The 13892-nt window shown below is 53.3% G+C and overlaps 5 protein-coding genes across 5 annotated transcripts; 3 read left to right on the top strand and 2 right to left on the bottom strand.

The window, feature by feature from the left end:
• Nucleotides 1-600: 600 nt before the first annotated feature.
• On the bottom strand, nt 601-1589 carry ACET3X_008045 (uncharacterized protein; the record flags this gene model as incomplete). The annotated part of the gene is made up of 2 exons (XM_069454883.1): nt 601-1351; nt 1417-1589. The coding sequence occupies 2 exons, from the start codon at nt 1587-1589 to the stop codon at nt 601-603; spliced, it is 924 nt and encodes a 307-aa protein (XP_069303647.1).
• A 1310-nt stretch (nt 1590-2899) lies between these two features.
• ACET3X_008044 (uncharacterized protein) lies at nt 2900-4740 on the bottom strand (the record flags this gene model as incomplete). Its single annotated transcript, XM_069454872.1, has 6 exons — nt 2900-3024; nt 3079-4013; nt 4060-4144; nt 4193-4389; nt 4439-4443; nt 4495-4740. The coding sequence occupies 6 exons, from the start codon at nt 4738-4740 to the stop codon at nt 2900-2902; spliced, it is 1593 nt and encodes a 530-aa protein (XP_069303646.1).
• Nucleotides 4741-5708: 968 nt separating this feature from the next.
• Nucleotides 5709-7167, top strand: ACET3X_008043 (uncharacterized protein; the record flags this gene model as incomplete). The annotated part of the gene is made up of 5 exons (XM_069454860.1): nt 5709-5922; nt 5971-6057; nt 6196-6303; nt 6352-6607; nt 6654-7167. 5 exons carry the CDS (start codon nt 5709-5711, stop codon nt 7165-7167), a joined length of 1179 nt encoding a protein of 392 aa, XP_069303645.1.
• Nucleotides 7168-8436: 1269 nt separating this feature from the next.
• Nucleotides 8437-10071, top strand: ACET3X_008042 (uncharacterized protein; the record flags this gene model as incomplete). The annotated part of the gene is made up of 1 exon (XM_069454849.1): nt 8437-10071. The coding sequence occupies one exon, from the start codon at nt 8437-8439 to the stop codon at nt 10069-10071; it is 1635 nt and encodes a 544-aa protein (XP_069303644.1).
• A 923-nt stretch (nt 10072-10994) lies between these two features.
• On the top strand, nt 10995-13184 carry ACET3X_008041 (uncharacterized protein; the record flags this gene model as incomplete). The annotated part of the gene is made up of 1 exon (XM_069454838.1): nt 10995-13184. The coding sequence occupies one exon, from the start codon at nt 10995-10997 to the stop codon at nt 13182-13184; it is 2190 nt and encodes a 729-aa protein (XP_069303643.1).
• Between the last annotated feature and the right edge of the window lie 708 nt (nt 13185-13892).

Raw genomic sequence — 13892 nt, 5'->3', positions numbered from 1 at the left:
ACCGTGGGTGGTGTGGGCAGCACACATGTCGCCATGTGGTTTTTGGGCTGCGTAGAGCGGGGTCGTCATTTACCCGTTTCCACCAGTCGCGCGATTCCACTCGGGGCAATGTAACATCGCCTCAGGGCTGCCTCCCCAGGTGTTCGTTCGAACAAGGCGGTCAGCGACAGCGCTATTACTGCCAAACGGGCAAGTAGTCCGGCAAGCTATCGCATGTGCAACTCTGCAGCGCACACGAACCGACTTGCCGTCGCCAATCGCCTAGTCGACTCCGGGTAACGCCGAAGGTCAGGGGCAGCAGAACAAGTCTCCAGCGCAGAGCAAGATAGAGAGGGAACAACGAGTCGGGCGCTCTATCCTGAGCACGTCTGCCGCCTGTGCAAAACCTGGCCCTGGCGTAGTGGAGCAATAGCCGATACCACAAAGACTACAGAGTCATGAGCCGCATGGAAAAATGGCAGCAAGAGACATCACCGCGGCCGGAATCAAGCATTACCAATTTTGGGAAAGACAGCTCAGCGTTGCTCGAGGCCCACGATTGACCATCTGGTTTTCATTTCAGTCCTCATATCCACCTCCACCCTAAACAGTACTCTGCATTCACCAGTCCAAGAAATAGTCGATGCCATCCGCGAGCGCTGCCGCGCCTACTGCAGCGTGGTCACTGAAGGGATACTCGTGTATGCTGATATCCCTCAACGCCGGGCTATCCTCCAGCGTGCTGTAGAGCTTCTGGCTCAGATCCGTCATGCGCTGCGGTACAAGGATGCTCTGTCTAAACGCAAACTCCTCATCCGTTTCCGTCCGCCTCTGCACCAGGTTCTGTTCGAGCGCGCCGTAGCTTATCTGGAAAGCAGGCTTGGTGGCATTAGACGTAGAGTTGGCCGAGGGCGAAACCAGCGGTGCGAGGAAGTCCGTATTGTTGAAGACGTAGTCGTTGTTGAAGAAGAGTGCCGGAGACGCGCTGAGGAATGTATCAAAGAGATCGGGGCGAACGGTGAGGGCGTATAGGACAAAGAGGCCGCCAAAGGAGTGGCCGTAGAGCGCATCGCGGTCAAACTCAGCCTTTGGGAAAGCGGTTTCCTGGACCCAGGGGCGGAGAGCAGTGTCGATAAACTCGATGAACTCATTGGCATTGGACTGCACACCTGGCACTGTTGGCAATGGGCAGCCATCGCAGACAGGAGGCTGGAAGTCGTAGCTTCGCTGCGTGCTGTACGGCGAATCTTCAATGGTTTCTGGGTAGCCTATGCTGACGACAATGCAGTCGGGCATGTTGAACTCGACGGGACGACGGCGACGGAAAGCTTCGGTGGCAGTCATGCCGAGTGCGTTGCCATCGAGCACATACCTAGTAGTCGTGTTAGTCGTTTTTTGCTTCTCATGTTGCTACCGTAGTGGATCATGGGCTCTTACATTGTCTCCACAGTCGAGCTCTCCTCCTGCGATGTCCAGTTCAACGGCCATGCCACTTGAATCTGATATTCCCAAGACCCGTTGGTCGCACTCCAGAACCCCAGGTTGGGCAAGACATTGGTAGGGAACTCGGTGACGAGGGGCGCAAACTGCCAAGCACCAACTGAACTCATGATGACGGTAATGAAGACGGGCCTTTTTTTTTTCAAAAACTCAAATGCAGGTACCAAGGGATCAGGCTACCTGTCGACTGGAAAGTTTTTGGCTTTTGTACCTGACGACCACCAGGTTACTCGTCCTTGAAATACAGACCCGAGGGGCGGGGAGCATGCCCGTATCCTGTGCAGATACCGCGCCACAGTCGAAAGGGCCCCGCAGTAACTTGCTCTGGTGGGTTAGCATGGACGCGGCATGGGATTCTAGTCCCGGTACTTACAGTTGGACACCCCGACCTTATTGATCAATCTGTACCTTGCCAAGACGGGGGATCATCTTGACGACTCCGGTTTCTGTTCGCCTCTGCTGTGCTATAGTAGAAACTAAAGTATCTTGCAAGACGATGCTAACGGGAGAAATCTCTGTTGTGCTGAAGAGTTCAGGCCTGCATAATCGCGAACTAGTGCCATGAGATTGCGAGTCAAGCAGCTGTCCAAGTGGATGAGGCGGGCCAGATGGACTCGCCATCTGTGTTCTGGCTCTTGGAGACAGAGGACTATACATGCGCTGCAGCCAACGAGCCTCAATCCTACTCGACGGAACTATCAAGCGCATGCAAGCCTTCATGCAGACTGTGCGCCACTAAAATCTCGATAGTCGTGCCTGACGCGAACGGCATATCCAGGAACAGTTGGTCAAGGTCGGTTACAGACATGTTCGACGCTGATTCATGCGTCTGATTACTTTGTAGTTGTGGAAAAGTCATGGTTAGGTTCACGATACACAATGTTATGGTACGGAAGCATGACTCCGGGTGGGCTGGGATTGCTATAGCCACGTGCTCTTCTCCACTTACTATAGTATGCCGCACCCGCCCACCTGTGCAATTACCTCAGCAGCCCAATCACAGAGGACCGCGATATCATTTCCAGGGAGCAGCAGCTGCGATAGGATGTCTCCCGTGTCATTTCTCGTGGAGAGGGGTCGATTGGCGCCGCGCGGTGGGCTTGCGACAAAAGTCTGTTAGCTGGCGTCGGCGCATCGGGCCGTAACCACAAACGTTAACTTAGCCCGACCGCCACCAGATCCCGGGGACCCAAGTGCCGGGGAAACAACCTCTTTGGACGCCAACTCAGTGCTGGGTTCAACGGCGAGTCGTCTAGCATTTGATCTGTGATATTATGCAAACACCAAGATGCAGCTATCCAAATCAAGGTACGGATGCAGGTGATGACAATCGAAGCAAAGCCATGGTAAACGAGATGAAGGTATTCATCGGGGTGTTTCGGGGTGCTACTTGTTTAGCTATATGTCTAGCTCCGTCTTTCTAGAAGGCGCCTCGCGCAGGCAGAGGGTCGTTCTCTGCGGGACACGACGCGTCATAGATCTTTGGGTTGACAAACCTGGGCGTGAGGCTGTTGTTGCAGGCCAGCTCGACGAGTGTAGCATTGCCTGTATCTATGTGAGTAAGAAAGTCGTGGTATCCGGAGAGCAAATGATTCTTACCTGGGCTGTACAAGGGCCATCCGTATGCAGTCAGTCCCTTTTGGGAGTCGTGGGCAAATGCACTCCAAACGCCCTGAACATACTTGATGTACTGGTTCTGGGCAGGAGAGTTGGGCAGACCAGAGATGTCCTGGGCAGTACCGAAGACCATACCAAGATCAGAGCCATGGTAGGCCGCGCTTCCCCGGGAACCAAGGCCTGCACTGCTGTTGTAAAGGCGAAGGTTATCCCAGTTGCCATGGTATCTGTATCGCCAAGTTGGTACGTGATACTGAGCCCTGTACGCAGCGGAATAGGCAGTTGGGCATGTGAAACCACGCTGAGTGAAAAGATTCCACTGTGCGTCAGTAAAGTTCAGCCTGGCCCCCCACCCAGAGATGCGATACCAGCCATCTTCATAGTCGGCGTTACCAACCAAGAGCGGAATCTTGGCGAAATTTCCATCGGAAGAGAGCTGTCGATAATCTTCAAAGACCGTAATGTTGTCGACAGTTGGGTGGAAGAATGCTTGAGTCAACGCCACGCTTGGGAGACCGGGAACCCTTGCGGAGGCTGCCAGAAGAGCAGAAACGTTTGCAGAGCGCACGCAAGACACAACTGCCGCAGCGTCGTCTGCAGGACCACCGCAGCCGATAGTCTGGGACACGTTGTACCAGATGGACTGCGAATACTCGACAGTGTTGGGGATGAAGCTCAATGAGGTTCCAGACATGGGAATGAGGCCAGAGACGATTGGATCATTTTTCCAGGCATAAGCCCAGTAGTCGACAGCGGCACCGCCCGCGCTTTGTCCGAAGATGACAATACGCGATGGGTCGCCTCCGAAACCAGCGATGTTATCGCGCACCCATTCCACGGCGGCACGGTGGTCGCGTAGTGCGGCGTTCTTCTCAATACCAGGAGCACCAGCGAAGCCGAAGATACCCAATCGGTAACTGAGGTGGTCAGTAAAGGTAAGTATGAGGACAGAAGAGACCCTACTTGAATGTCACAACAACCACATCCTCGGCGTCAGCTAGGTACTGGCCGTTGTAGAAGGGAGAGTTAGGGCCGGGAATCTGGAAACCTAGAACGGCTGTTAGGGATGTCCTGGCGGCTCAAAGGGACAACGCACGTCCTCCGTGAAGAAACAATAGCACTGGCTTCTTCGCAGCCGCATCACCAGCACTTGCCGTCCAGACATTGAGCTTCAAGCAATCCTCAGACACGGAATTGTTGTTCTGAGCTGCGAAATTCCTCCACACACGCAAGCCAGATGGTTGTGTGAAGTTGGGGAAGGCTGACGATGGCGGCTTGACAGCAGGGCAGTCACTAGAGAGCCGTTAGAGGGGTCATCTATGTCTTGCATTTTCTTACGTACGGAGACTACAACCTGTTAACGATTGCGTGCCATGTTGCGATATTGCAATTACTGACCCACTCAGATGCCTCAAAGACAGTTCCCGCTGGCGCCTCGTACTTCTTCGGCGCAGCAAACCTCAACTCGCCGACTGGTGGCTCTGCATATCGGATGCCCAGAAACTCGGTCACTTGTGTCTTGTTCGATGACGGGTGACCGATCAAGGTACCACTTGAAGTCTCGACGTTGGAGCCATTCTTCGGCGCTGCAAAAGCCGAGCCCAACAGCGAGGCTACAGCTGCGACAGTAAGGAGATGCTGCATAGTTTCAACTCGCAACGACAACAGTCTTGCGCTTAGTGGAATAAACTTCCCTGTCTGTCGGGCGACGGGCTGACTTTAATGGAGCAAAATTCAGATCGCGGCTCGGCCTGGTAAGGCACTGGGCTCCATGTTCCTGGGTTGCCGTCGACGCCAACCGTGTTCTATGGGGTCAACACACACTACAACCAGATAAAGCTCCGAGACGAATAAAAGTAATGCAATCGTCTCCATATTGAACGCGCGCGGCGCTACGCCGGCACGGAACGCTTCGACGACGTTTATGGCAGGACGGGTGGCTTCTCGCACGGCTGCATCTTTTTATGTCTAACTGTAGACAGTAACGCTAGTCCTGATGCGCTGCCGCTCCTTCCCGGTCGCATGGAACCTTTTCGATCTCGCGAACGCCCACATCACCACGACATGTAGCATTCGAGTACCTGCAACTACGACGTCTTCCAATCCGCCACGGCCTTTGTTTTGTCTTATTCGACCTAAACCGAGCGGACATGGACAACAAACGCGGTTTGCTTACATCCGGCAGATGCTCGGCTACCGCTGATCGCCATTTGTGATGTCACCCACCCATACCTGTTCAGTGCATTGCACCGAGGCGATTGGAAATCTGACCTGCGTTCACGGCAGACACCTGGACTCTAGCAAGGAAAAGCTTGCACGCGCACAGAGACCAAGAGATTGGCAGGTGCACTCCCGGAAGATTGGTACACCAGATCCAATCGTATCGAATTGAAGCGACGAGAAATTCGCTGTCTCTGCCTTCCCGCAATGCCCCCACGATGGAATTGCCAGCCGCTCCACAGTCCTGACCCTGCGTTACCGTCTCTCCGAGACTCCAGGGACGGGTGACGGGAAATTCAAATGCTAGAAGAGGCCCATATTACTATCCGTTCCCGCTGTCCATGGATCTTCCATAGGACTTACCCTCCAAAACTCAAGCACCCTCATGCAACATGACTTTGAGTGTCGGTCTTGGAACTGAAGGCGCAGTTGAGCGCGGATGGGGCCTCTGGCTCACCAGTGTCCTATCTGTCATCGTCGCCGGTATATTCGTTGGCGCACGTTTGGCACAGCGATTCGTCAAGAGTAGTGGCCTGGGGATGGACGACTACATGATCATCGCCGCCTTACTTTCATCGGTTTTACTCTCTGTGACCGAGTGTCAAGGTCAGTGGATTGGTGCAATCTTAATGAATGGTTGTTAACTTGGACCAGCTGTGGTATACGGCTACGGGAGGCATTGGAAAGACTTACCAGCCGACTCTCGCATTATTGCTCGCAAATGGTTCTACGGAGCGAACAGTAAGCTGACATCCGCCAAATGCACACATCATTCCAAAGCATGTTGTTCTCTCGGGTTGTCTAGCTCTGAGATGCTACTGAGAGGCTCTTGTTGGAAGTGGTGTGAAGCCTGAATATGAATCTCACTGAATGTCGCAGTTGTCTACAAAGTAGTTCTCATGTTCAACAAGATCTCCGTAGTCTGCCTGTACTACCGAATCTTTGCCATCACCGCAAAGTCTTTCCGTGTTGCTTGTCATCTCATGAGTAAGTGGCTCATTCTGAATTACAGATCGTTGACTGACCTTACCGAAGACGCTTGGATCGCCATCACGGGGTTAGTATTTACTATCGCGACGGTCTTCCAATGTACCCCAATTGCCGCATTCTGGGACAAAACAATACCTGGAGCCAGATGTTTCAAGAACGAACCCTGGTGGATTTCTTATGCCACTGTTCAGATTACGACCGACTTCATGCTCCTTGCAATGCCTTTTCGAAGAATCATGGGACTCTCCATGGGACGAACCGAGAAGTTGGGCGTAGCACTTGTATTCGGCACCGGTGGCTTGTAAGTATCCGAAGACTCCGTTCGAAGCAAATTGCTAACCCCTCAGCGTCACTTTTGCGTCCATCTATCGTGCAACTACAATCGCTGGGTCCGCAAGCGACCCTGATCCAACCTGGGGCCCCGTTCCTGCTACGGTGTGGTCAGTAATAGAAGCCAACGCTGGTATCATATGTGCCTGTCTCCCTATGCTCCGCGCTCCATTTGTCCGCCTCTTTGGACCACTGTTCGGCACGAGCATAGGCACCAAGGCCACTTCGAAGCGTCGGTCGTACCCCATGGACTGGAAGGGCAGCCATAGGCCAGCTGGCACCGGCAACAAAAGCAGCGTATCTGGCAAGAGTGCATCTGAGCGCGAGAGCGAAGATGAGGCATTGCCATCGGGTAGACCGAGTGAGCTCGGCCGCCGGGGTAGTGGCATCTTTGTCAGGAACGAGTTCAGTATTGAGTGCAATGAGCTACAAAAGCAAGAGACAGAAATACGGTCATGTGAACAAGATGGCACTGCGCCGAGCGTGAATGAGGACAAGCCGGGTGGCAAGAGTCCCTTCTACCATGTTTGAGATGGAGGACCATATTGCTTCTTGTCATCCAGTGCCGTAGTATTTCAGTACTAGCTCTGCACCAGAGAATGCAGGATTGTCGTCCAGCAGACAAGCCACACCCTCTCGCCGACATGCGCATCACGATCTTCAGTGCTTCCATTGGAAGGCGCCTCTCTAGTGCTCTTTCGGTCCTATACCCCATGGCCGCTAGCGAACAAGACGGGCGAATTTGCAGAGGGCAAACCGCCAGCTGCTTGTGTTCTGTTCGCACATCGACAGTACATTCCTACTCAGCACCGTCTTGGTTGAACAAAACGCAGGTGCTGCGTAGAGCACGGTTTTCCACACAGAAGCTACGTAACTGCCAAAGACGCATCGACTTAGGCGACGCTACGCACGCATACGCAGGTACGGACGGGCGCTGAGCGACGTAATCAAGGATACTACCGTCCGGGCCGCTTAGTTCACGTGCCATGCCTAATGCACGATGCATCGCGCCTCGGAGCCTATGACGGTCTGCCATCTGTGTTACACTGTCGCAGGGGTCGTGGGCTCGAGATACGTCTCGAGCAGCGTGCGCCATTACGGGGTATCGCGCCTAATACGTGTGGGCAGCCAACGGTTCCAGCAACACCACAATCCCTTGTGAGGGTCCTTTCAACGAAGACCGCGAGCCCTAGATTGCAGGCGCAATGCGATGCGACGTATGCTCAGGTCCGAATAATTCCTGGATCACCGAGTAATCTATCGCGTCTTTTCTGTTGTGAGAAAACCTAAATAGGTACGCGAGATGGCTGCGCAATCTAGATCGCGAGCTATGCAGCGAAAGACGGTGAAAATTTTGGCAGCCAAATTTGCAGTTGCACGTCCGTTCCCAACAAAGTGGCAGGCCGAGCAGTGAGGCATTTGTCGGCCCTGACATTTGGACACGTGTGGCGTCGAAAACAGATGGAATCTGCGGGAAAAGGCGTGGCATACAGTGTTGCATTGCTTGGTTGCCGACACTGGCACATTTTCACGAATGAAGACGGTGTTAGGAAAGCCAAGTGAGGTTAAACGGCCTGCCGATCCCTGCCCCGCTTCCCTTGCGCACGCCGCTGCGCCACAGCTAGAGATTTGGTCTTTCTCCTCAGACGTCATGCGCACATGCAGTGAATATCGACTTGACCTGATCCGTGATGCATCCTGGTTTTCCTTCAGCTGGCGCACAAGCTTCTGCAGCGCGACAACCTCATCTGCTCTACTATCGATACCTTTCGAGCTGACACCGAAACCTACCCCGCCAACATGACGACGAAGAGTACGACGGACTTTGTCGAATCAACAGACCCAGCCGGAGGGAAGTCCAAGGCCCAGATCCTCACCGACGTCTTCTCTCTCGCGACCCAATTCAGCACCTGTGTTGAAGCCTTCAACCTCATCCACCCCTCCAAAGATCAAGACCATGCGCAAAAGGTTGTGCTTGCAAAGCTTGGCCTCCAGCAGGGCAGATTGCTGATCTTTGGCGATGCCGTGGGTATAACTGCGCCACCAGCGACCATTGCACGACACATGATACCCAGCCATCCTGGCATCACAAATCCAGATCCACATGTGCCAGTACACTTTGGCGTCAGAGACCCGAGGCTTGACGATGAGGTCATTAATGCAAAAGTCCGCAAGGCGCTCCATGAGATTGCGGGACGCCCAAGCAGCATGTCGCGAGACGAACTGATGAACGTATACGGCTTGAAAAGTCCAAAGACTTTTTCGCGCCTCGAATATCCAGCACTAGACACAAACCGACTAGAAGGCTTCCGCGAGAAGTTCACCCTGCTGAAGGATCTCCTGAATCAGACAGGCGCCCGGGCGAGTCTCAAGCGCAACCTCAGCATGACGACTTCCCACTGGATCGTCAAAGACACGACACGCTTCAGCGAATACGTCAAAGTTGTACGCACCGAAGTCGATGCGCTCATCGATCTCATGGGCGTGAAAGAGCAGGTTGACCGTGGCATTCGTTCCGATCTCAAGAGCATGGGCTGGCACCCAGACCTAACAGGTCCAGCAGTACGGCAGGATTGGGAAAAGCTACGTCTGATCCGCGAAGCCTGCGTAGTCGATTATCCAGAGTACATTGAAGTCATCGACAAGGCCATGCAGTACATCAGCGAGGAAGTCAAAGAATCAAATCTTGCTCGAAACCGCGCCGTCCTAGGTCTTTCAGAATCCAACATGGACGCAGCAGGCGCGCGCCGGAAGTCAGACTACGACATCCGCTCCGCTCCCGCTCCTGCTCCCACACCCGCCGCCAAACCCAAATCTTCAAAACCAGAGGCAAAATCTCACATCCAACTTGCCGCCGAGCGCGCCTTGAATCCAAATGCAGGCAAGGAAAAGCGCCCAGGCTGGCTCTCGGCCTTCAAATTCAAATCCTGGTCCAAGAGCAGCAAACCCACCCATGAGAAGCAGCGCTCAAACAGCGTTCCACACACACCAACCATAGACCCCCAGCGTTCCCTATCTGCTGGCGAAGCACCAGACCAGACCCCAGAAGATTTCAATACCCTCCAAGCCGTGCGCTCCAAGTCCCTCAGCGCCATCCCCAGCGACGGCATACCACAGCCCCCTCCATCAAATCTCGACTCTCGCGTCCGCAAGCTCAGCCTCGACCACGGAGACATGGCGGGTATTCCTCCCATCCAAGAAAACGGCGGTGAAGTAACCAGTTTCCCTGAAAGAAATGAGCTGCCTGATTTCGAGGTCAATATGGATAAGAACGCACTAGTCAAGGTTGAGACGGCGAAGAGTGAAGGAAGCAAAGATGGGCTGGACAAGATCAAGACGGCGAATAGCTATATCGATCGGCATGATATGTATCCTGCTGTGGGACGGATTGAGACTAAGGATATTAGAAATTTTGCGCATACGCCGGGGTTATAGGGCTGTTTAGTGGGCCTGTGGAGGTCGTTTAGCAACGACGAAGGATGGTTGTGGAATTAGGTAGCAAGGCACCCCTATCTAGGCAGAATATGGATATAATCTTGTGGTAAATTTTGTAGCGATTTTGAGGCCAAGCTTGAGGTGTTTGGTTAGTTTGGCGGTAACAGCGGTTTCATATTGATCTGTTTGATATGTCAAATGTAGCCAATTTATCATACTTTCTATCAAAACACGTCCCCTCTATATTCGCATGTGAAATACTGTCTTCCACTTTCCTGTAATGGTGCCAGCCCTGGACCCCAATACTCTTTGGACATGTAGGCTGTATTCGGGTATTCGTTCTCAGGAAAATGGTAGTCGTGACAAGTCAAAAGAGATGTTCGGAACTAGATGTGCACAAAAGTCATTTCACTATATTTAGCTGATCACCCTCAAGGACGACTTGACCCCATTAGAGGCTCAGAAGCATTTTCAAAGATGCTACGATCTAGCAGATGCTGTTCTCTCTGCACACTCTCATTTACAGTATTCGTCAACTTTCAATCCTTATTGTACTCGCGGTGAAGGTGAGTCAGTACCTGAGTCTTCACCTTCACCTCGAGGTTGGGCTTGCTAGCTCCTAAGCTGCCCCTATTGCAATTTCCTTTCATCCACGTCGTTTCCCCCACCTTCCCTCACTTCCTCCCTCCAACTCTTCTTTCAGACTCCAAGTAAGGATCTCCAAGATATCCTTTGGCGCGGTCACTGTAACCCGGTTCAGATCAACTGCGTTTCGGTACGTAGCTTTGCAGCTGCAATCGTTTGCTTTCTACGCTCAGTCGGCTCGCGACAGCAACTACAACAACAACACCAATAACAGTAACAAACAGGTTTTTCCCATAAGGACCCCACGTCACATACCCATACCACTAGCAATAGCAACCATGCCGCCCAAGGGACTCTACAAGATCCCACAACATCACAACGTTGGCCTGAAGAACTCGATGGGTCGTCCGTTGTACAACAGCATGGATTATGCGGAGGCAGAGGAGCCGGCGCCCATTGTGACTAATGACGGCACTGTAGACGACTCTGTCAGCAATGAGAGGGCCCAGAGGAAGCTCGAGAAGCGCGAGAAGAAAGAATCTGAGAGGTTGAAGAGGGAGGCAAAGGCAGCTATGGCTGCCGCTGAAACAGAGAAGCTGGAAGAGAAGCAGAACACCCCGCCAGTCACCACTGCACCGGCTGCCACATCCGTCAAAAAGGGCAGGTCCGGTCCACGTGGTCCCTATAAAAAGAGGGAGAAAGGCCCAGACGGAACACCAGTATCTGCTGCGAAGAAGCGGAAGAGGGAGACTGAAGCGCCTGTTGACAGTCCAGTTGTCACTGACAAAGGTCTCGCTGACGTTGACAACTGGCTCGGCCCTGACTTCAAGAAAAACATGGAAAACAACAAGAAGTCTCTCGCTCGCCTCGCCTCCATGTTCGACCATGGGGTCAACGAGACTGCGACACCTACTGATTCGGGCAAGAAGACTGTCGCCAAGTCTACCGAGACTGATACACCAAAAGCCAACGATACTACGAAGAAGGTCGTCAAGTCTGGCGAGAGCAAACCCAAGGCCAAGAAGCAGAAGTTGGAGAAGACAGCTGCGCCTCCCGCCGTGAAGGATGTGTTCAAGGTCAGCAAGAAGACCCCAGTACCAGTCCCATCCGTCGCATCAGCCCTGCCTACCAAGCCGAAGATCACACCAGTTCCACTTCCTCAGAAGTCTCCTGGTATTCCGAAGCGCAGTGTGAGCGAGTCGTCAATGAAGAAGACCAAGGTAGAGCCCCGAGAGCCCGAAGTCCTCGTCAGCGAGACCCCTCTCTCACAAATGAGCCGCACACCTGCAACCACTCCTCACGTACAAGCAATCCCATTTAGTCTCGGACCCGCAGCCACCACTCCCAAGGAAACTGGGACAACTCCCAGGACCCATGAGTCTTCTCCCGAAATGCCCCTCATCATTGAGACCGGATCCTCAGAGGCCCAGGAGCGCGTCATTGGCAGCCAAGGTTCCGTGAATCCGCTCACCAGTAGCCAGGCCAACAACCTCACCACCGCAAACCTCATGCGATTCAAGCAGCCCCTCAACGATATCCCCAAGCCGCGTCCCCGAGGCCGTCGTTTCGTCAGCGAGGCACCTAGTACCTCTTCGAGCAGCTCTGCCACCACCACAAGGTCCATCCGCGACATGTTGATGCGTCCAAACAAGCCATACACGGCTCCCGGCGATGATATCACCCCCTCCATCAACAGAAAGCTGAAGCACAGTGAAAAGCATGACGAGGCCAACCTTGCCACCTTTACCAGCACCTTCACGGCTTCCCAGCGGACCATCAACTTCACCGACGAGGCAGGATACCTCGAGGAATACGGCGATTGGCTCTCCGAAAGCGAAGCAGCAGGCCCACTGCCTTGTCTGAAACAAGCCTCAGGATGCACTGCCAAGACCGAGCAACTGCTGCATCTCCCACACTCAGACGACACAGCCGCCAGAGTAGCCAACGACACCACGGCGACCGAGATTGCGCGCGTCGTAGCCGCCTCGACTTTTTTGCGGTACAGCATCCAGACACGCGTCCCCGTCCCGCTGGGCTGCATCAAAGGAACCTTTACGCTCTACTGCCCCAAGTACACCGCCACCCATGTCGACAAGTACGGGTCTGGCCAGCGCTTGTTGAAGATTATCCCCGTTGACACTCTCGATCCCATGGCCGGAGCTTACACTGCGCGTCTATATACCCCGCCCCGCTCCATGGCGTACTACATGGAAACCTTTCATGTCCCGCCGCACGCCTCGTTCCGCACCGTCACGCTCAGGACTGTCGCCGAGCGGTACGGGATGGAAATCATGTTCTTGGGTAACGGGTACTTGAAGTTGAGAGTGGATTTGCATCTCATTCTCAATGGCAAGTCGGCTGGAGAGGTCAAGGCGGCAAAGGGCAAGGGCAAGGAGCGCAAGAACAAGGCTGGAGAGGGTATCTGGGAGTTTTTGGGCGTGCATGAGAAGGCGGTTGTTTGGGAGCCGGTGGAGGATGAGTGGGACAAGGCGGAGAGGAAGTGGGCTGCCGAGCGTGAAGGTCGTTAGGGTGGAAGGGTGGAGCTGTGAGGTGGTTGGAGAGAGTTCGTGGTTGGTAGGTGTAGGATATGAGAAAGGTTCTCTGGAGTATGGGCCATCAAAGGGCGGAGGGAGAGTCGACGAGATGATCATCTTGGTATAAGGGCGGGTTCGGCTAGCGTTTCGCAGGCCTTGTCCGGGGCTACCTTGCCATCACCGCATTCATTTGGATCATGCGTGTCGCCTCGATGCCCTCATATACTGATTTTTTTTTAAATGTTAGTTTACGACTGAGATGATGGGAATAGGTAGCGATGACTTGCCAATATTGCAGCACGGATATTGGATGATCTAATCCACGCCATAGAAAGGAAAAATAAAACACCCTACTAGGCAACTACAGGGGAGTATTTCATCTTCCTTTGTAGAGCAATACTCTACCTAGGCGACTACAGGGGTGACGTTCGATTTTTCCCTTCTATAGCGTGAATCTGTGTCCCAAGACTGGCTGGTGATCACCAACCTATCCCAACTCTTGCATGTACAATACTTTGAAAACAAAAAATCCGATCATGTTGAATCGCTATGGTGTGGTGTGACTGTTGCTCTATCCATATTGTTGTTTACATCTACATCTACCGTTTATCTGCGAACAAAGTAAAAACTCCCAATCTCATGCAAAAAGGTATCAAGAAATGCACATCCCCAACACATCTTGAACTCCTTACTGTCCCATCT

Source organism: Alternaria dauci, chromosome 8 (genome assembly GCF_042100115.1).
Source record: "Alternaria dauci strain A2016 chromosome 8, whole genome shotgun sequence".
NCBI lineage: Eukaryota > Fungi > Ascomycota > Dothideomycetes > Pleosporales > Pleosporaceae > Alternaria > Alternaria dauci.
This window is presented reverse-complemented; position numbering and strand designations above follow the sequence as displayed.